The sequence below is a fragment of the Jaculus jaculus genome, chromosome 10, assembly GCF_020740685.1.
Source record: "Jaculus jaculus isolate mJacJac1 chromosome 10, mJacJac1.mat.Y.cur, whole genome shotgun sequence".
NCBI classification, from domain to species: Eukaryota; Metazoa; Chordata; class Mammalia; order Rodentia; family Dipodidae; genus Jaculus; species Jaculus jaculus.
This window is the reverse complement of record NC_059111.1, coordinates 64,483,924-64,506,807: the sequence shown is the minus strand read 5'-3', so window position 1 is coordinate 64,506,807 and position 22,884 is coordinate 64,483,924. Positions and strand designations below refer to the sequence as shown.

The 22,884-nt window shown below is 38.6% G+C and overlaps 1 protein-coding gene across 7 annotated transcripts in view; it reads right to left on the bottom strand.

The window, feature by feature from the left end:
• The window catches only part of Ppp1r9a (protein phosphatase 1 regulatory subunit 9A), a 336,716-nt gene that overhangs the window by 48,145 nt on the left and 265,687 nt on the right, over positions 1–22,884 (bottom strand). For all 7 annotated transcript variants that reach the window (XM_045159908.1, XM_045159910.1, XM_045159909.1 and 4 more), the window contains exons 7-11: positions 21,329–21,484; positions 5,734–5,787; positions 2,926–3,155; positions 1,186–1,282; positions 923–1,094 (exon numbers count right to left, since the gene is read on the bottom strand). In XM_045159908.1, coding sequence (XP_045015843.1) covers positions 923–1,094; positions 1,186–1,282; positions 2,926–3,155; positions 5,734–5,787; positions 21,329–21,484 — 709 coding nt within the window. The remainder of the gene's footprint in view (positions 1–922; positions 1,095–1,185; positions 1,283–2,925; positions 3,156–5,733; positions 5,788–21,328; positions 21,485–22,884) is intronic.

The following is a 22,884-nucleotide window of genomic DNA, read 5'->3' as shown; positions in this document are numbered from 1 at the left end:
TGAACACTTCCAGTGATTTTTACTTTTAATGGTTAAGTAGTGAGTTTGAACAGTTACTGGCAAGATATAAACAATCAAGAAAGTATCATTGGAAATATTTTAATATGGAGCAAAAATAAAACATTACCTAATCTCCAGGTATGGTAGCACACTCCTTTAGTCCAAAATCAAAAGTTTTCTAATCTGTGTATCTTTACAAATTCTTATCCATTTTCTAATTTATGAATATACTGTATGTAGTAAAACATTTATATTCACATATACATACAATCTGTGAATGGCATTTAAGTGCACAGGAAAATGAGTGATTTATTTATTGTAGTTGTATCTAATGTTATCTGCACCATCTCATACCCATGGTAAAGCCTGAAACTGAAGGGAACTTATTTACTGAGTTCCAAGAGGTAGAAGCAAGCATGAGCCTTCTAATGACATGAATAAGATCTTTATTCTAAAGACTGTAGGACTCTGCCTTTTTCTAACACTTCAGTAGTGCATCTCATTCTAGAAGGAATGGACTATAACTATGCAGTTTAAGTGAATTGATTTTATAATGGATGAAAAGCCATACGTACTTTGCTATTAATTGGGACTTTCTTATTTATATTAAAACATTAATGTTTTATCTCAGCTAAAATGTCAGGCTTTGTTTTGATAAACCTTTGTTTCTTCAAAAAGAAGGCATTTTCAATTGATTCTCTAAGTCAGAACAAGAGGACTCTAAGTCCTGAGATTAAACTGTCAGAAAAAGTACCTTTTTTTGTCGTCCCCTCCGCCCCCGAGAATTTACTATGTAGACTCAGGGTGGCCTTGAACTCATGGTGATCCTCCTACCTCTGCCTTCCGAGTGCTGGGATTAAAGGTGTGTGTGACCATACCCAGCTTTTAGAAAAAGTACCTTTTGAAGTTAGGTTGAACGTACCTTGGTTTAGGCCATCCTGACAGGATGTCTGCTTCACTTCCATGTTCTCCATCGTGTCTCCCTTTGAGACTTCACCAAGAGATGTTCTCCTCTCAAAGATGTTGTTGTTGTTGTTAACTTGAGTCCCATTTTGCTTGAGTAGTCGGAACACCTCAGCTTCCAAGTCTCGGATCTAGGAAACAAAATGCACTGACGAACTCGAATCCGATGCTCCTCCTACACGGGACGTCTTGTCACCTAGTGGCTTTGAGAACACAACTCACCCGAACTTGAAGGCCTTGAACTTCTATCAGATGAGCTTTTTCCAATTCTTCTATTTTCTTTCTTTCTACTTCCTGTCTTTTGATGAAATCAAGCTCCCTTAAAAATAATTATTTTTAAAAAATTTGTTGTAGTTAACAGTAAGTGAGGAAAATGAAAATTCTCATCTGAAGCAATAAACCAAATAGCAGGATAAATAACTAGACAGCTATTTAAATAAGTAAAACTCAGATATAATTTTGGGAAAGTTGCTAGCCATGAAAACAATAAAGACAACAGAAATGCATTAAAAAGTATTTTGTTATGCCTAGTGTAATCATCATAATTATATTATTCTTACAATTTATAGTATAACTTGTAGCTCTTTTTGGGGGGCTTGGGGGTTTTCAAGGTAGGGGTTCACTCTAGCTCAGGCTGACCTGGAATTCACTATGTAGTATCAGGGTGGCCTCAAACTCATGGTGATCCTCCTATTGCTGCATCCAAAGTGCTGGGATTAAAGGTGTGCGCCACCATGCCCAGCTTTAACTTGTAGCTCTTGATCTGTAGCACGCATACACATGTAGACAGGAGCTACCTGCACTAATGACTTGCCTCAGACAACTTAATGCAATAATTCCCTACTGATAGCAATGATTCTGTATTTCCAGTATGCAAGAAAACTGGTGGGAGTAGATGCCAAAAGTTGAAAAGAGGTAATTATAAATGAGATTTTTTTCTCTGAGTAACAAGCAGAGGGGCACTGAGGTGAGCACTTACACCCCAAAGGAATATATGGGGAGAAGGCAATGCATCTTTATTCTGAGAGCCTCTAGTAGAAAGTGCAAATTTGGAAAATTTCATTATGCAATTACAACCTGAAATGGAGTTGTGTAAGATATTTTTGGCAAAGAGTTAAAATTATACAAAATTCACAGTAAGTAAGTACCTTCTTTACAATAATGAGCTTTTCATAGCAAATTATTTTAGATATTTACAATATGATTTCTATGGCAGAAAAGAGAGCTATGGTGACTCTGACATATATACTTAGCCTCTATGCCTGGCAAGGAAGACTACAAGAGGAACTGGCACTACATTTCCAGCTAGTCCAAAATTACTGCTGAAAAAAGATCTAGTACTTCTCCCTGGCCCATATCCCCTGGCATTACAGCATGACCCAAGGTAGAAGTGAAGCAACTATCACTCAGCAAAGAGGTGCTGGCACAATGTGGTGAGGGTCTCCTTGGAGTGACCTGGGTTCCTTGTGAATCTATCAATAGATGAGAAGTGCAGAAAGGCAGGGTGAGGGTCTGGCTCGTCAATATTTACACTGTGTGTAGTGGGGAAAGTCTGTGTTAACTGATGCTCAGGACCCAGACAGAAGCAGCCCGGTACAGACCATCTGCTACTTTGCATCTACCATATCTAACAGCCTGTCAGGCACTCTGCATTCCTCAGCTGCTCTGTGTCTTCTATCTAAGTCACAGAGATGCTTCTAAAAGGATAATGTTCAAATGTCCTAATGGTTGCTACTAAAGAAAATTTAGGAGATAAATGAGTGCATACAAAATATACCCCAATAAGAAAAACAATCAACATGAATTCTAAAACATGATTACTATTTCCAAAGTTAGTAAACTAATTCTGAAAGGGAAAGCCCTGAGATCATCTTTTCTAGTCCATTAAGTATCACAGAATTTTCAGGTATAAATCTTCCTTACACTCACATAACTATTCTTTAGTCATTAGAAGTTGCTTACTTTTGCTGAAAATCCTTGATCAGTTTCTTTGCCTTGTTGTATTTCTTTTCCAAGGCCTGATACTGGCTTTGAGTCTCTTTGAGATGTTCATTCACGGTGTGGCATAATGTTTGAGCCTCAATCCAGTAGCTCTCTAACTTCAACATTCTTTCTTTATTCTCTTCTATATTCTGTTGAAGCTGGTTTTTTTCTAGTTCCCACCTTACTTTCTCATTTTCTGCCGCTTGCAGCTGGAGAAAACAAATGCCAAGGCAAGAATAATTTAGGTAGGTTTGTAGCAATCGTCTCTCATGCCTTCATATCATGTTTTAGATTAAATTCCATTGTTGTATGTGCTCCATCATCAAAACACCTTGAGATGAGAAGAGCAATAATGATTTCCATAATTCTGTAAAGGATAAAATCGAAGCTTTGTAGAGTGAAATGATTTACTCAAGGTTACCTATCTTATAAATTATAAAACATGGACTAGATTCTAGCTTACATGAACTTTCTCTCACACTGTGTACTATGAAATTCTGTAAGCACAAAATGCTGTGTACAGTGTCACTGACATTTCTGATAACTGTCAACAAACTACCTTTGAGAAGTTCTAAAAATGTAAGACAAGTTAAAAGCTGTGTAAGAAGGGAGTGGGGATAGGGAGAGAGGGGTAAGCAGTAGTAGTATATTGCCTAATAGTTAGGACATTCTGCTTAGGTGTAAATTACTGTCCTTACACTTTGGGGACACGATTGGAGTTTCTGAGTCATGGCTATCTATACAACGGAATTGTGGTCTAATGCCTCAGCATACTGCAGTAGCTCTTTGGGCATAACAATCATTTGATGAGTGTTAGCTATTATTATTTTTTATTTTAGCTCTTTTGATGATGTTATTAGGTTCTTTATTGCAATTAACAATTTGTAGCTCATTGTATTATATGTCATATGCAATGCTATACATTTCTAGGTCATTAGAAACTTCAATTTATAAAAAAAGTCTAACAGACAAGTACAAGGATAAAATATGATTGTTTGATGAACTTATACTCCTCCAATGAAACAGAAAGTCAGTCTTGGTACTCTTAGAAATGGAGCGCATTGTCACTTGTCAACTTTTGGCTGCGATTAAGTGGAGAAAAGAGAGCATGCATGCCTAGCATGCTTATTTCTTCAGTAATTTAATACTGATCATTTAGGTGAGGGCTTAACAGACAATTCACAGTAACTATTTGGCATTCAAACTAAACTTTATGTACTTTCTCTGCCCTCTTTAATGTTTTTAAAGACAGAAAGTCATAAATTATCCATGTTCAAATCAAACATTTCAAAATCATATAGCATTCAATAAATGTATTCATATAAATATAAATTTGTATACACATATCCAGGCATATTTTTGTGCGGAATTTTTACATTTGTAAAGAAAGTTACAAAGTAAACAAAAACTTGCCCCAATTACTTCGAATTAGGAACTCTATTATCAACATAATCATAGGAAATTAAGTTAGTATGTGGCTATCATACGCCAGTATAATAAGAACACTTAAAATACTAATTTATAGTCTTTTCTAAATTAAATGTTTAGAGTCTTACACCGAAGCTCCATTAGAATATTTACAAATACATGGGTTTTTTTTTTTCCTAATTTAACCAACAGTTTAAAAAACAATCTGTTTTTCAATGTCAAGAAGCAATTCCAAAATTTAAAAGTACTAGTTTTTTTTTTTTTCTCGCATCTTCCATTAAGCAATATGTTGTATCAAGCTGTTTATTTACCAACTGCTGCTAAACTAAAAATTACTATTCATAGTGCTGGGCTGACACCATGAATGATGTATAGACATTTTTGACTAAAAGGCTCCAGAGTGTATTAGTAGAAAATACCATTCAACCAAAATAGCCACGCTAATTCATCTCCATTTAAAACACAAGGAAAAGCCAAACAAGTGTTCAATATAAATTAAAAAAAAAAAAAAACCACAGTTAGTGGTGGCGGAGTAATTATAATTTAATTTAAAAAAAATCATGCAAGCAATAATGAACAGTTTAAAGTTACTCAAAAGATATTTTTAAATCTCTGAAAATGTACATTTAATAAGACTAAACACAATTGTCAGAACCGAATTTCATACAAGAACCTTACCACTACTAGTTAAAGATATCCTTTTGACTTTTCATTATTTCATATATCTTGTAAAAATACATATTATTTTTTTAAATCAAGACTTTATCCTATGCAAATATAAGTAATATAAGCTAAACATGTCTAAAATTTTTTCCATAGTACCTACGTACTGAAATCAATTGTACAATGTATTATATGAAGTTTATATTTGATTTCTAGACATTATTTTATAAAAATAACTAATGTACCATGTTAAAACAATGCATATTTTCCAGTAAATAATTTTAAAATAAATAAATGATAAGTCTATTATAAGAATATAAGAACTAGAAAAAAAGGAGAAATGATACACCAGCTCATATTTAAGGAGTTAGTGATTAAAACATACTTCAGATGCTTGAGCCATTAAAAATATTATTTTTGAAGAAATCTTAGAAAGACTTGGCCACACATGTGCAAAACCTCAGCATAAAAATGTTCAAAATATCAAACATCCTTTTACCTTCAGTGAGGGGTGTTCAGTATGCTGCTCTCCCTGGCAGGCCTGTCTCTGCCCTTAACAGGAGGAGTGAAGCGCTCACATATGTATGCTTTCGAATGCACAGGCACAGGAACAAGCCCTTCAGTTCTAGGGTGGAGATTATTCATACTATCTGAAGTTTACAGAGTATAATTCAAACACCATACATCGGTGCTTACCTTGGTCTTCAATTTTTGAATCTCTGCTTCTGTAACTGCATGTTTGATTTGCAACTGAAAATTGAAAAGAAAAACATCTCAACTAAGAGTGTATCTATATTTTTAAAGACTCAGCAGCTAGAAGAGTACTTTATTACACAGCAAAAGGCCCAGGAAGATGCTGCAGTGTAGCAGGCTGTAAATTAAAATGTCTAGCATGTAAATGACTCGCTGGGTGCAAACTAATTAAACACCAGCCTTGTGGCTCACACTCCCTAACATCCGATTAGGTTACCAGTTTAATTGCTCTGGGACCAAGGAAAAGAAAACACATTTGTTTCCCTCCGAGATTCACGCTGTATGAGTTGAGTGTCAAGGAACTGTTGTTCCCTTGCTGAGGCTGTCCCTCTGCAAGACCTCACCATCAGGTCAGGGGGTCTGGGCAGTGAGAAGATTCAATTCCACGACATGCAGAAAGGTGGCGCTGTGGGTCTGCGAGTCACTCGTTTTGCGGCAGAGCTCCAAGATGAAGGAGGAGGAAGCAGGAGGCAGTTGCACAGGAAATCTCCAGACTGTTGTTTTTAATCGCGGGAGGTAGAGATCCAGATTTCTGTATTAGAACCTAGACCTCAAAAAGCTTCTGCTACAACACAGTAGCTTAACAGTCGCCATTGTCCTCCCCCGTCCCCCGAAAGCCGCCCCGCCCGTGGCTTCCTTTACAAGGGAAGAGCAGTCAGTGAATCCTTCAAGGGAAGACTCCCCTGCATGTAAGGAAAACAATTTATGGGTTCACAATTTCTTCTCCGAACTCCCTGGGGCCTGATGACTTTGGAATTCAGAATTACTGCCGTTTTAGGGACTCTAAGATATGCCTTCATCACCGGCTTAAGACCCGTCAGAGCAGGACGGCTCTGAGACCCAGCCGCCAGGGCACTGTGAGCAATGCTCCCAAGCGAGGCACATAAAGATGTACACAGCATGCTGTCACTTTTGGTCAGCTTGTATGCGCAATGATTTTGCCACAAACATTATTATTTTTTTTTCTAGAGCATTTTGGAATTAGGCTCTGTAAGAGGGTCTGTATTATAGTATTATAATTAAGTAAATTTACTGAGTTTTATCAGAGGGTGTGTGTGTGTGTGTGTGTGTGTGTGTGTGTGTGTTTGAAAGATAGAGATGCACGCGCTAGTCTGCAAACAGAAACAAAGGCTGATTTCTTGGACTAGTAATGGGAACCTTTGAGGCCACAGCAGTTAATAAACTCAGTTCCCTCCTGGGTTTGCAACCTGCATTTCCTTGATTTCACTGGGTTGGAGGGGGCATGTGGGAAGAGTAACAAAGAAGGGAGACGCAAGGCCCGATTCACACACCCTTGGATGCATGCAGATGTTAACAGTCCAGAACCAGAGGTGACCAAACTCCAAGTGGGCACAGTGTCCCCCTCCTCAGGGTTTTCTCAGCTCCAGCTACAAGTCATTCAGTCTGTACTGCTCAGCTCTGCTGTTTGGGGTACCCCGGACATTGCTTTCAAATGGACTTAAGCCCACTCCCAGGGCTTATCTTACTTTTCTCATTTTGACCTAAGGTAGCCAGGGTCCTGGGCCACAGTCCCAGCAGACAACCGTCACTTGGTTGCCTTTAGCAGATGTTCAGAATATGAGTGTACTGGACAAGGGGGTACTGCAAGCTTTCTCCCTGAATTCGCTGGAGGAGTGTATAAAACTCCCCGATCCCTCCCACCTCACTGACCAGGTATGGGCTACCCTGGCCCATGATGCAGATGGATCTTTTCAGACCCTGCCAATGTCAAGCCCTCCAGCCAGGTAGACTCAGTGCCCCATGGGTCTTCTAGTCTTTTAACTATGGGCCTACAGTGAGAATTAATGCAAATCCTGACACTTCTGGATTCAGTTCAGATATGGGGACATGAAGGCTTAGAGGAGAAAATGGACATGCCCAGTCCTCCAGTGACCCACCACTGAAACCAGATTAGAACCGGGATGTTTGAGTTCTGATCTTGCACCACTTTCCTTAGAAAATAAAGATAAGTATTCATTGGGGAGCTTCCATATGCAAGACACTGTGAAGATAGCAATTCTTCCTCCTATAAACATGAGGGCTAACCTCTCCTGCCACTTTAAGTCAGTAAAATAAAAAGGGCTAAAGCACCTCAACATTGCTATATCATACAAATATAAATAAATATGGACACCTGCGCACAACTAGAAGGAATTCTTTCCCCAGGGATGCTTTACCTCAGGCTAAACATGATAAGGTACTGGGCAAATCCATTCACCTAGGGACTGTCAATGTCTGTAATAGTTTTTGGCAAGAACATCTACTCTGTTCTTTCAACTATGTGCCAGTTGTGAGAGGTTGAATCAGAGATTATTTCCCCTCTTTGCTTCACCATCTTCCCCTGTACAATTCAGGTCCTCTTTGTTTAACCCCTTCCTCACTGAGAGATTACATGAAATAACCCATGAGCAACCCTGTGTGAAGCACGTGGCTGAGGACAGTTCGGTAGTGAAGCTTGCCAGAAAGTATCAAGTGCTCAAACAAGACTACACAATTTTACTGCCAACTTGAATGTATTAAACACCCTCTGTTGTGATTCCAGCAACTCAGGAGGCAGAGGCAGGGTGATCCCTGCAAGCTCAAGCCCATTTGATCTAAATAGCAAGTTCCAGGTTAACAAGGACTACATAATGATAACGTCTCAAAAATCTCAAATGTTAAGCCAGGTGTGGTGGCACACACTTTTAATCCCAGCCTTTTAGAGGCAGAGGTAGGAGGATTGCCATAAATTCAAGGCCACCCTGGAATTCCAGGTCAGCCTGGGCTGGAGTGAAACCCTACCTCGAAAAACCAGCCCCGCCCCCCGCAAAAAAAAAAAAAAAACACAACAAAAAAAAACCTCCAGTTCTATCTGAAGAGAATAAGGAATCAAAAGGGTCTACTTTTCAGTGGGCAACTGTGAAATTTCTCTTTTTTAGTGATTAACTCTCAGTGGAGTAACCACTGAGAATAACAAGAGCCTGCAGCTTGTTCAAATTTTCCATCAGACCACACACTGTGAATTCTGTCTGTTGTTTTTCTGAGCCTTAGTTTCTCAATTGAAAATGAGAAGGCTCAAGGCCCTTCCATGTACTCCAAGTGGGACTGTTCTTGAAACAATGGGGCTGGATGTACTTGTCATGGTTGAATAGTCTAGGAAACCCTGCCTCAAGCTACTTTTTCTTCTTATGTATGTAGAATAGTACATGGATTTGTGGCACAAGTTTACACAGACGTGAAGCAGCTCACATTGGGCTCTAGTTAGCCCAAGCCTCTTGTGTTACCAAAATGAGTAACAGAAGAGATCAGAACTCATTAGTAGTAGTAAGAATAAGTGATTGGGACATGAAATGTTACTAAATACCACTAAACTCTTTAACTACAGGAAAGCAGATGAATTTTGCACACCTGGATACTACTTAGAAGATGAACAAAAACTGTAGTATATGTTTTATTTTCTATGTGTCCTGAAATTATAGATAAGATATTATGAATATGTTTCCAAATCCATCACTATTAACAGGGAAAACATAAAAATACATTACTTAAGCTTTTTCATTTTATATAATAAGACACTGTCCCAGGAAGCTTAAACTGCAGAGCTAATAGCTGCTGAAACCAAGCTTTAGACATTTCAGCCCAGGATTCTTTCTGCTAACGTAGACTTTCTGATTTGTAGGAGCCTGTATATTTTCCATCTTCTTCCTGTAAATGGCTCAGTGAGGAAGGCGAACAGGTCCCATTTCTATGTCAGAAAAGGCTCGCAGACATTCCAGTGTACTAGAAGGTACAGTGGAAACATCCCAGGCCTGATTCTCCCACCTGTTTCCACCCTTGCCCTGGGTCAAACTCAAGCAGTTGCCTTGGAATCCACTTCTCATTTGGTCTTTATAGAAACTCCAAAGCACGTGTCATCATCATCACCAGAGATGAGAATCACAATTCTTATGGGGAACCATGTGCAATCTCTGACCAGTCTGACGTACAATGTATATTTGGTGTTCCACTAGCATTTGGTATTATTAATAAAACTGAGGACACCTTCATTATTTAACCAGCCTTTAATGAATACTGGTGTGCCAGGCAAACACCTATGCCATATTAGTAGGGCATATAATTTACCCTTGTCCACCTCAAAAGACTAATTAATTCCACTTCCTGAACCGAAGTCCCACAGGGAACCGGTAGAGGGTGCCTGATTCTGATGTGATTAATCAGTCATTCTCCTCTACAACTAGGTGAGGAGTCTGTGGCTTCAGTCCCTGTCATTTCTCACACACAACAATGTAGGAGACCTGAGTCTATCGGCAAAGTGGGCAAGATGTCCGAAGATGCCTTTATTTCATGAGGAAGAGAAGTCTGCTTTATGAAAGGATGAACAAACTTGGGGGAAAAGAGTGACTGCTAAAAGCCTGAGTTTTCTTACTCTAGAAAGCATCTCGAAAAGTTTCAGGTCAGTGTTTCTTATTTATTTATTTATTTATTTATTTATTTATTTATTTGAGAGAGAGAAAGAGGCATAGGAAGAGAATGGGCACTCCAGGGCCTCCTGCCACTGCAAATGAACTCCAGATGCATGCGCCCCTTTGTGCATCTGGTTAACGTGGGTCCTGGGGAACTGAGCCTTGAACTGGGGTCCTTAGGTTTCACAGGCAAGCGCTTAACTGCTAAGCCATCCCTCCAGCCCAGTGTTTCTTAATTTACAAGACCAGTCTCTCTTCTTTAAAGTCATCTTTGGTATGAATGCAACCCAGGACATCAGCTGAGATAAATGATATACAGTCCAACAATGAACAGGAGGCCTCCTATAATATTTTGTAGGTGGACTGCTACATATAGTTTGCTTCTACCAAGGAAATGAGCACAAGGCATGTATGCCTTTGTGGTGGTTTGATTCAGGTGTACCCCCCCCCATAAACTTAGGTATTCTGAATACTAGGTCCCCAGCTGATGGCAATTTGTAAATTAAAGCCTCCTGGAGACAGTGTATTGTTGGGGGCAGCCTTATGGGTGTTATAGACAGTTTCTCCCTGCTGGTGTTTGGCACACTCTCTTTCTGCTATTGTCTACCTGATATTGGCCAGAAGGTCATCACCTCCACACTCTGCTCATGCCATCCTTTTCCCTGCCATCATGGAGTTTCCCCTCAACTCTGTAAGCCAAGTAAACCTCCCCCTGCCACAAGCTGCTCATGGTTAGGTGATTTCTGCCAGCAAAGCAAACCTGACTGCAACAGTAAAGTTGGTACCAAAAGAGGTGTCATTGCAGCTTGAAACCTGACTATGTGGCTTTGGCCTTGTGAAGCTGATTTTCAAGAGGAAAGTGGAAGGATTTGAAACCTTGGCCTAAGAGAAGCAGTGCTGTAAGTACAGCTTGATGGAATATTCTGGTCAAGTTGAAAGACCTGAATGCAGTAAGAACTATGAACTGTGAGGTTTGTCTTATGAGGGTGAGAAAGATCTTTACCTAAACTAGGCAAAAAGCAGTTTGTGTGAGAAGCTTGCAGTTATGGCTGTGTCCTGAGAAGTTGTGCAGGGTTGCATGGCATAGAAATGAACTGTTGTGAGCAGACAGATATGGCGCAGAAAAAAATTTGGGGGCTAAAAGTTCTGCCCATTCAGCTGCAATTGTTTGAGAGATTACAACCACTGAGATTGGGCCACCTGACCTGCACTGGGACAACAAAACATTCAGTCTTTTGAAGAGGACTGAATGCTGAGGGAGTGTGCCTCCCTACCCCCAGATTAACAAATTGGCACCCCACCTACTATTATAGAGTATAAGAAATGAAGGAAAGAGAGAATCATCGAATTTGCAACACAGTCTTGTATTTAAGAAGCAGCCATGGACAATGTGAAGTAGGTTTTCTGGATGCCTGCAGGAAGACCTGATGGAGCAATGAGGATGGGCCATGGGTTGCAGGTGGGACCCAGTGGAGATATTGGGACCATAAGATAGCTGCTAAGGAGTGTTTCTAGCCCTGGATGAAGTTTTCTAGCACTGTGAGGAGCCAAGCTGGAGGGGCAGAATTGGAACTCCAGAGCCTTATTGCACATTAGAATTACCAGACTTGGATATTTGTCACTGACTAGAGTTGTTGGACTTGGAGCTACAGAGTTTGATGTTTGACCTAGTGGTTTTAAATCTTGTATTGGTTGAATATTTCTTTGCTATGCCCAATGACATCTTTTGCAGTGGGAGTATTTATTCTGTGCCATTATGGGGTTTGGGGGATTTTTTTTTTTTTTTTTGTATTATGGCTCAGTAAAAAGACCTTGGATTATGAGGATGTTTGAACATCATTAGGATTGATAAAGCTATGGGGACTTTTAATGTTGGACTGAATGCACTGCATTTTACATCATGGATGGTTATCAGTTTATGGGGGCCTAGGCGGAATGTGCTGGTTTGATTTAGGTGTCCCCCATAAACTTGGGTGTTCTGAATACTAAGTCACCAGCTGATGGCAATTTGGAAATTGAAGCCTCCTAGAGGAAGTGTATTGTTGGTGTGGACTTAGGGGTGTTATAGCCAGTTTCCCATTGGCAGTGTTTAGCACACTCTCCTGTTGCTGTTGTCCACTTGATGTTGGCCAGGAGGTGATGCCCACCCTCCATTCATGCAATGTTTTTCCATGCCATCATGGAGCTTCCCCTCGAATCCAAAATCCAAAATAAATCCTTTTGTTCCCCAAAGCTGCTCTTGGTTGGGTGATTTCTGTCAGAAATGTGAACCTGACTGCAACACTCTTCAACGGAATCAATGTAACCCAAACATGGCCAGTACAAATAGAGACAGCTGCGTGCCAAAAGACACTCAGTTTGAACTTTTGCATTCTACTTATCCTGTGTATGCATGGAAGACATTGTTTGAAGAGAAAAATGTTATCTTTCTAGGAGTTTTTATAATCAGATAAAAGCAACATTCTCTGTTCTTACTTTACAATGGCCAACATTTGCAGAGAAAAGTATATTTCCACCACTGCAATCAGAAATTTTATAATTATTTTTGTATTAGATAGATGTCTTCTTCATCCACAGAAGAGCAAACTCCATAGAGAACTGACATGTCTACTGATATGCTGCTGTTGATAAACTGAGGCTGTGGCTTATTTCTTTGCTATTTTTGCTCAGATCTTAATTAATGCTATTGTTCTTTAATTATCAGAAGTGTTTTTCTCAGGGAAGACCACAGGCAAAATGAGCTGAAATAGGCTACCTCAGCACCTGGTACGAAGGTCACCACCAAGGGCAGCATTTGAGGCACAGGCCAAGCTTCTCTACAGAGGCACTGCGCCTGTGCTAAGAAAGGGCTACTAATGAACAACATTCTGGTTATGTTTGATACATGGAATTATAGATCCTCTTAAAATAAGTACCTGTTTACTACTAAGTAGGTAACAATTCATAGCTTCTCTACTTAAAAACTTCTGTAAAGATAACTTTACTTTGCTTTCTAGTGTATTTATTTTTCTAGCTTCTATTTCACAGACTTAAATATATAAAACAACACAATTTCTAGACTTCAGTTTTCTCTTAGGAGGACTGCATGACTCTTTTTTACCAGTGCCAAGAGCTCTGGCTCCTGAGGAGATGTGAGGGGCAAACCCTGTTGCCTGTTAAGATGGGTGCTGGCTATAGCTCCCAACTCGGCCTCTCCAGCTCCCACCAACTCACCAGGATGATCAGTCAGAAAACTCTCAGCTCAGAATGTTCACAGAATGGTCAAGAGCTCTTTGTAGGATATAAAATAGCCAGGAAGCTGAATTACAAAATCTCTTTTTACCACTGACCTAAAGGTCAGAATACAGTATTAGAAAATGGGAGACCATACAAGGAACCTACCCAAGCACCCTTGTGATGACAGAAGGACACTTTGGACCACCTCCATGGACTGCAAAAGATCCAGTCTCTAGTGAGTTAAACAACAACCTCTACTGGCATGCCGTAAGCATGGGATCTCAGACCAGGATCATTCATGGCTCAGAATTTAACTTTGTTCCAACAGCAGTGGTCAGCACAGGGATGAATGCTAGCTATGACTGACCATCTGTACAACACACAGCACACTGAGCTATAGACCCCAAGGTTCAGGAAAATAGACACCAGAGACCTGCTTAGTTTGTTAATAGGTTTGATATGGTGTCTTGTCCCATAAATAGAAGACATCTTAAAGTTATTTTGGGGGATATCAGGATAAAGAAAGTTTAAAACAATGAGTTACAAGATAGGAATGAGGGCTAAGAGACGGCTTAATGGTTGAGGTGCTTGCCTGCAAAGCCAATGAATGCATGTTTGAATCTCTATGTCCCATGTAGCCAGACACATAGACATGCAAGCAAGCAATGTCACACATGCACACAAAGGGGCACACAAATCTGGAGTTCATTCGCAGTGGCTGAGGGGCCCTGGCGTGCCCATTCTCTCTCTCTCTCTCTGCCTATCTCTTTGTCTCTTTCTCAAAAATAAAAAACATTTTAAAAAGACAGGAAGAAAACTAAAAATTTAATAAGACTACTAAGTCATAAACTAAAGAACATAAAGGTATTTAAAGTTAAAAAAAACATAGTGAGATTTACAGGAGGAATTTGACAATCCTAAAATTGGTACAAGTAGATAAAACAATAAAAAAGGCAATAGATATAAGAATGTTTTTAGAAAGATAAACAGAAACAGAAAAAAAAGGAAATGAGGGCTGGAGAGATGGCTTAGCAGTTAAGCGCTTGCCTGTGAAGCCTAAGGACCCCGGTTCAAGGCTTGGTTCCCCAGGTCCCACGTTGGCCAGATGCACAAGGGGGCACATGCGTCTGGAGTTCGTTTGCAGTGGCTGGAAGCCCTGGCGCACCCATTCTCTCTCTCTCCCTCTATCTGTCTTTCTCCCTGTGTCTGTCGCTCTCAAATAAATAAATAAAAAATGAACAAAAAATATTTAAAAAAAAAAAAAAAGGAAATGAAAGACATTTGAGGACTAAAATGAAATAAATACAATGCAAAGAAAGCATATTAGAAGGCAGAAAATGACAGGAAGCCTACTTAAAGAAACTGTGCAAAAACAAAGTGTAAGCTAAAGAGACTAGAAGCACCCACATGCTTGGTGACATTACAAAAACAAAGTGTAAGCTAAAGAGACTAGAAGCACCCACATGCTTGGTGACATTACACTTTTCCTAAAAATGTGCTTAAAGCCACAAGGCATCAGGGGGAACAAGGTTATTAATCAAAGTTTCTCTGTTATGATAATTAGCATGTTCTTCTTGGTATGGGAAGTTCAGGAATACTATGTATTCCACAAACCTGTATAAGTTACTTGAAAACATATCCTGAGAAATATTTAAAATATTCAAAATTTAAAAATCAGAAAATGATGCTATAAAAGGAATATAAGAAATTGATCAACTACAGAGGATGATACTTGCAAATATATCATAAAACCATCTGAAAATGTAGCAGCTTTCAGTACTCCTCTCTCTTAGACTGCAAGGTTGTCTTAGCCACTTTTATATGCAACATTTTCATGGTATTACTTTATTCTAAACTTCTAAAATTATAGAAATAGACAGTATGTTTTCAGAACTTGAATACAACCCTGAGTAGAAGCCAAAAATATAACAGAAGCATAAAGCATGATGAGCACATATACCTTCAACAACTATTACAGTACGTTTAAATTGACAAAATTTTCTTACTGAAAGGTACAGACTCCAGCCTCATATATGTTTAAAGTTGCAATAAAACAAATGTTGCAATTAGGTTTGGTTATACACAAGTACAGACTTAAACACCGGTGTGGTTATCCAATTGGTCAGTAATAAACGAAAGTGGCTATCAAAATACTGATCTCAAAATACATCTAAATAAATCAATTGAAGATACTATCAGACCATAATATAAAATGATGATAAAATACTAAAGTGTCATAAATTCAAACTGTTTCCCCAATTAGTCAAAGCAAAGAGAAGATAAAACAGCAAAAATTAACTTTATCGATTATTTACATAAAGTGAACAATGGCAAAAGGCATAATAGGAGACACAGCCATAGTTTTAATTACTTGCTGTCTTACAGAGCAAAGAATGACAATAGATTAGTCACTGATTGGAAAAGGCTGTCTTGTGAACAAGCAAACATGCCTAATGAAGGGAGTATGGACAATGAAACCCACTGTAAAAAATGGCTAAACTAGTTAGTTTGAGAAAGCTTTCAGGTTCATCCACCATAGCAAATTAACAAAAGGTATGGTCTACCTTTCCTGAAAGCAATTTTGGAGATGCCAAGAAAAGAGAATATGTAGGAAATTCTGGCTATCATTTATTAATTAACCAGGACTAACAGGATACAGGTGCTTCTTGGTGTCTGGACAACTGAGGAGTGTCAGCAGCCTGGATAGAGACAGTGATTGATTCTTTTTCTACACATAACCGTGGCATGAGCACACCTACTACTAGGAGGTAGACCTCCTGGCCACTAATTTACTCTGTGCACCATGCCAGAGGAGACTTTGGCAGCAGGCATAGGAGGGACCAGCACTGGAACTTCTTCACAGCTAGAACAGAGGGAGAGAAAGGGTCCCGGCCAGCGGGAAGAAGCATGTAGTAAGAGGCAAATGTATGGATATAGAAGATGGGTGAGAGCCGGGCGTGGTGGCACACGCCTTTAATCCCAGCACTCGGGAGGCAGAGGATTGTGATTTCAAGGCCACCCTGAGACTCCATAGTGAATTCCAGGTCAGCCTGGGCTACAGTGAGACCCTACCTCGAAAAACCAAAAAAAAAAAAGATGGGTGAGGCATGTTCTAGTCACAATCGTGTTAAATGATGCAGACCGATACTGACCTGCTCAACATATTCTTAGGAAAATATCCTAAAATTAACTAAGAAAGGGTTATAAAATAAGCATATTAACTTGTTTAAACAAAAGATGAAAACTTGACACATATAATAGCAATTAGAAACATTAAAAAATAAACAATTGTGGAAAATGCAACATAGGACCCAAGGGACAGACAAAAGTTCTGATACTAAAGTGATTATACCAAACATAAATGGATCAAGTTTACCAATTACCAAATACTGCCAGGGTAGTTTACATAAAGGAAGACTTAGGAAATAGGTTGTCTAAAGGAAACTTTTTGACCAAAGGATAGGTAATGAATAAAAATAAATAGATTGAACATATGAATGTTATGAAAGAAATAGAAAATAAAAGAAAGCTGGTGTTGAATTTTTATATTCAACTATAACAGAATTTTGGGGCAAAAAAATAAAAGAAAGCTGGTGTTGAATTTTTGTAATCAACTATAACAGAATTCTTGGACAAATACTTGATAAGGGGAGAGAGATATTATAAATATATCAAATTAATCCTGAGCATATCTGCAGCTAACAGCAGTGGTTTAAAATATGTAAAACTACAACTGATGGAATTATAGGGAGAACAAATAGCAGTTGGTGATTTTCATGTGTGCTTTTCAAAATTGGCAAAGTAAGAAGAAAAATCTAAGCTGTAGATGACATGTTTGCAAAGGCCTGCAGTATTAGACTTTAATTTTATATTGGGGTAAGAAATATATGCCACAGAATGAGTCTTGTGTGAAGGAAGGAAAAGAGAAATTGCATATAAATGCCAATTTAACTTCCCACATGTTAATAAACAGCAGCAAGAAACAACATAGCTACAATATTCAGAAGAATCATCACACTTCTAGATATACTTGTCATAAAGCAAGTTTTAAGTACTATGTACAATTGACCAATAACAAGATAAAGAAAAGTGGGAAGAAAATAGTGGTAAGAAACAATCAAATATTTTTTAATTAAGAGAAAACAAGAAGCAACTAGGAATGTCAAAGCTGTCACAATACGGAAAATTCTGGAAATAAACAAGAAAAAAATATTCAAACAGGGAAGAAAGCACATCACAGGTTAACTGCAGGTTTCAAAGGCTAAAATATATTTTTAATTATAAAAAACTTAGTATAAAAGCTTAACAGAAACAGACCAAGTTCTTAAAAAGTAAAAAACACCAAAATTGCATCTGCTGTTGAACATTTGAAAGTAGTAATAGCTATTATATAAAATATTAAAAAATTTCTCCATAAATGCACAAACGACTTATCAAGCAAAACAAACTTGAAATCAGTGTCATTTATAAGCCATTTTTTGAAAACGGAAAAAGTAAGATTTCCTAATAATAATTGAAGCAAACACAATCTCTGGGGCAAGCTCTGCTTGACTCCAGTTAGAGTTCTATTCCTTATCATGAGACAATTACATAACTAAGAAAGCATATGATATAATTTTTAAGAGGGTCAGAAAAGAGCAGCTTAATCAAATGGATATATTCCATAAACTTGAGTTGAAAGATTAATGTGAGAAAAATGCTAGTTTTCACAAATTAATGAATTTATTACAATTTAAAAAACAAACATTTTGGGAATTAATAAAGTGGCTCAAATATTTTCTTGAATAAGCTGAAAGTAATTTTAAATGAGAAAAGCTGAGTTGAAGGTAAAGCTCAGTGGCAGAGCACTGCCTGGCAGGGGCATGCCCTCAGTTTGATCCTCAGTACTGTAATAAAGAAAGGCAGTGATAGTTTTTACTTCCATCAGTGCTAATGCTGTGGATCATGACACAGTCCTCTGTGCACAGGAAATGGGCATATGGGCATTTAATAAAACTGCTAACCAGCTTGTTAACCATGTGGGAAAGTTAAATTAGTACCTTTCTTACACCTTACAAAGAATTCTCAGTACATGTTGGATACCATTTATTCACTAAATATTTAACTACTATACACCAAGAACGGTACAAAGAACAAGGGTACAATCGAGAGAGAAAAAGAAACAAAAAAAAAAATAAGCACGTAGGATCTAGTAGGAAGACAGATATCTGGGCCCAAGTAACAAAGTAGATGCTTTTACTTACAGTAATTAAGAGAGCCTGGCATAGAATCCTATACAACAGAACCCACCCCAGGTTCTGTACATTGTGCTGTGAAAAATGCCTAGTGTCTGAACGTGTCTGTTAATCACATAAATAAATTAGGTGTGTGGTAGTGCATGAGTCCAAATGGTTGCAACCAAGGGCAATCACCTAAAAAAGTAATATGTAATACATTATTTACTATATTCAATATGAGACAAACTATAAGAAATAATTATAGGTGAAGTGATATCTACATATTCTTATGGCAGCAAATGTGTCTTTAATTCTTAAAAATCAAATTTAATGAAACATTGCAAAATTGGTTAACCAGGCTAAAAATACACAACCATGACATATAAGATGGGCCCATATCATGCAGTTGGAGACACAAAGGTCATCATTTAAATTTGTGAAGTGGCAGGTAGAAAACTTTAAATTTTCTGGCCATAGAGTATGTTTTGTAACAATTCAGTTTCGTTGTGGCATGCAATCAGCCACAAATAAACACATGAGCCTGGCTGCGTTTGATTAAAAATCTACAAAAAAAAAAGGAGGAAAAAAAACCCAAAGGCCTATAAGGCAGCTTTGGCCAGTGTTCACAATTTGTACACCCCTAGTCTGGTCTAGATCATGTAGCCCCACAGTGTGCATACTTAAAACGATATTTATGGAGCTTGAGTCCTTAGTTCACTTCGGTGGGTATGACCTGCTATCTCTTACTTCTGTCTTTTGAGCTCTAGCATCTATAATGGAATGTGGGCCCTTCTTCTAGTTCTGCTATTTATATTGGAGACTACGGGTCATGTTTACTGACAACATGCTATCTTGTAGGCTTTTGCCAAGGCATTCCAACTTAGTCTCACTGTTTCCAGAATTCGTCAAAGTTAGTTTGAGAGTTTAAATATATCAGAGAGATTTCTTAAGGGACAAGTGCTTTATACATACTTTTCTAGATAACCTATGCTCATGCATGTGTGTACACATGTGTGGAGGCCAGAGGACAACCTTGGATGCCATCCTCAGGAATGCCATCCACTTCCTCTGAGACATGTTCTCTCACTGGCCTGGGTCTTGCCAAGTAGACTAGACTACTGGGCAATGTACCTCGGGCATCCTTTGTCTCCAGCTCCACAACACGGAGGTTACAAGCATGCATTCTGGGCATGGAACCTAGGTCTTTATGCTTGCAGGGAAAACACATTACTGACGGAACTTTCTCCCTAGCATGGATATAACCTATTCATTTGGGCTGAAACAAAGAAGTGGTTATTGAGATACCTTCCCACAGAGCTACATCTATAGAAGTGTGAATCTCTTTCTGAATTGCTCTGTGGTTTGAACATACATATCAGTCCATCCAGAGGACTTTCACAGAAATATGGCTATAAACAATAATGAATTTGTCTGCAGCAATGGACATTCCCCTAAAAAGTGAAAAATAGACTGTTGAGGGGCCTGGTTGTTCTGTTTCCCTTTCGCATGTTGAGGTTCTGACGGTTGATTTGGAAAGAGAGTTTATATGTTATCAGCATTTGCACACTAAGGGCCCTTTTCTGAAAGCTCCTGCCTCTGAAAGAGGCTCCGAGACTATCACTGGATCCCTCATCTGCTTTTAAGGGGAAGGAATTCAGGAGGAGGGGACAGCATCAGAGGTATGGGCTTTAGCAGTGGCTGCATTTTATGAAGCAGCAGGTATTGAATGGCCTCCTTTGAGCCAGAAGGTGGGGACAGCTCTCTAGTGCTGCCAGTCCATGTGCATGCCGTGGTTCCTTGTTGGTTCTATTAACTCTCTTCAAAGTCTGCTCATTAAACTCTTCAACTGAACCCTTTGGGCATGACATGTGACTTTTATTAGAACTCTGTCTACTCCAGGAAAAGAAAATAGCATTTTTAAGAAAAATCACTGCCCTAGAGGAAATCAGGTGATGAACAGGTTTCAAAGCATGGACAAAAAAGAATAAGAGAAAGTAACTAAACTTACCCTGAAATTACACATTTCAGTTTGAAAATATGGCCAAGATATGCTACAGACTGCCACTGTGTCAGATAGTGAGCATTCAAGCTAGTAATAGTGAAATGAAATCCACTTAAATTTACTTCAAAATTTGAGACTAAACAATTTAAAAAACAAAACACCTCTAGCTGGTTATGGTGGCACATACTTATAACCTCAACACTTAGGAGACTAAAGCAGGAGCTTGGCCTGGAGTTTGAGGCAAGGCTGAGATCCAGAAATTCACTAACTAAAAACAACAAAATCTCAATATATAACCTAAGGGGTAAATTTGCCTAGTAGTGAATACACTGTTTCCAGGTAAATCTAGGTGCTCTCCCTCCTCAAGCTTGTTCTGTGAGAAGACTGGGCAGCAGCCCAGGTAATAATTTATGTGAACCGCTAGCAGGGTTTCAGTGTTGGAAGCTGCTCTAGAATTCTTAGTGTCTACCTGCCTCAGTTTCTAACTACACTTTATCATGTCAAGCCCTATCTCTAAAAATGCATTTGTGACTTAAGATAGTCTGTCATTTAAAAACTCATTAGAAAATTGAATATTCTTGATATATTCTGCAAGTAAGACTGTGTATGGAACTACTTAACCTGAAGCGAGCGGACAGACAATGTGCAGGTCAGTGGCTTACCTCTTTGAACTTGTGACTTAGCTTGGTAGTGTCCAGGTCCGATGGAGAAAACATGTCCTCATTCTCAGGCAGTTCAAAGACTTCAATGGCCATGTCACCGCCGGGAAGAACAGGCCCTGCCTCATCCTCTTCCTCATCAGTGGCATATTCTCCTGTCTGAAAGGAAGGAGGTTTCAGAAATCCAGCTGTCCTTACCCTAGACTGAGGTGGTTATTCACAAAATATTTTATGAGAGAAAACCATGTCACTGAATGGTCAAAGTGTTAACTTTTAAGTTGAGCATGCCTCATGCAGCCGGTGTTACAAACAACTGTTAGTTCAAGTATCCAAAATAAGTCAAGGCCCTACATGGGAACACTTCTGAAAATACTATCATCAGCATTTTTTAAAAATTTATCACCCATTTATTTTTTATATTTTTTAATTAGTTTTCTATCAGCATCTTTGTGTATAACAATAAAAGCTATTTTCACAATCTGAATATTTGATGGTCTTACTAAATAAAATAATTCTCCTATGGCAAATAAATAATTTAAAATTCCCACCTCCTGTGTGAATATGCCACCCAATATTGGTAGCAAGGAGGAAGGAAACAGAGGTCAAAGATTCATAGAGTTGGAAGAAACCTTAATTAAGCCTTGCAAAGGTTTAGCAAATTAAGTCTCGTAAGCTTTCAAAGTCAATTGGTTCTGTCTTGTTTCTTAATTACCGTGGTTCTGAATTAATGAACTAAAGGATAAATTGAGGGTTTCTAACACCCAGACTGAATGTGTTATGATGAACCTTTGTAATATTTTGTAGGGAAAAATTCACATAAATATCTAGATTTACAGATTTTTTTCTTTCTTTCTTTCTTTCTTTCTTTCTTTCTTTCTTTCTTTCTTTCTTTCTTTCTCTCTTTCTCTCTTTCTCTCTTTCTCTCTTTCTCTCTTTCTCTCTTTCTCTCTTTCTCTCTTTCTCTCTCTCTCTCTCTCTTTCTTTCTTTCTTTCTTTCTTTCTTTCTTTCTTTCTTTCTTTCTTTCTTTCTTTCTTTTTTTTTTGAGAAAGCCAAAGATCTACATTGTGACATAACAACTGGCCAAAATTTGTTGTGGTAACCAACTTAGATGTGTCACACTCTCTCTAAGGATACATCATAGCTCCCTGGCCTGCATCATTCGGTAGTTGGCTTCCCTTCTTTATAATACCACAGGACCCTGTAGGTACTTAGAGGTTCATGACCTCTGAAATAAATGGTCCTCTCTGTCACTCACTTCCTTAACATTATTGGAAAGTAGCTCCTCTTGGCAGCACCAGGCTATGAGACTATAATTCAACATAATTGTCTGACATCTTTACCTTACGTAATTTTAGGGCAAATCACTGATTCACAGGGTTAAAAAGACCAAGTTTTTGAAAATCATACCTGTTCCCTCAAATGGACATTCACAATGCCTTCCATCAAACCTTCATAACAGCACTGTGAAGGAGCTGTTCTTTGATTAAACAGGCTCAGCATCTGACTATTCTCTTTTCTTGTGCTATGTTATATTTTTCTTCCTACATTGGAAAAATTT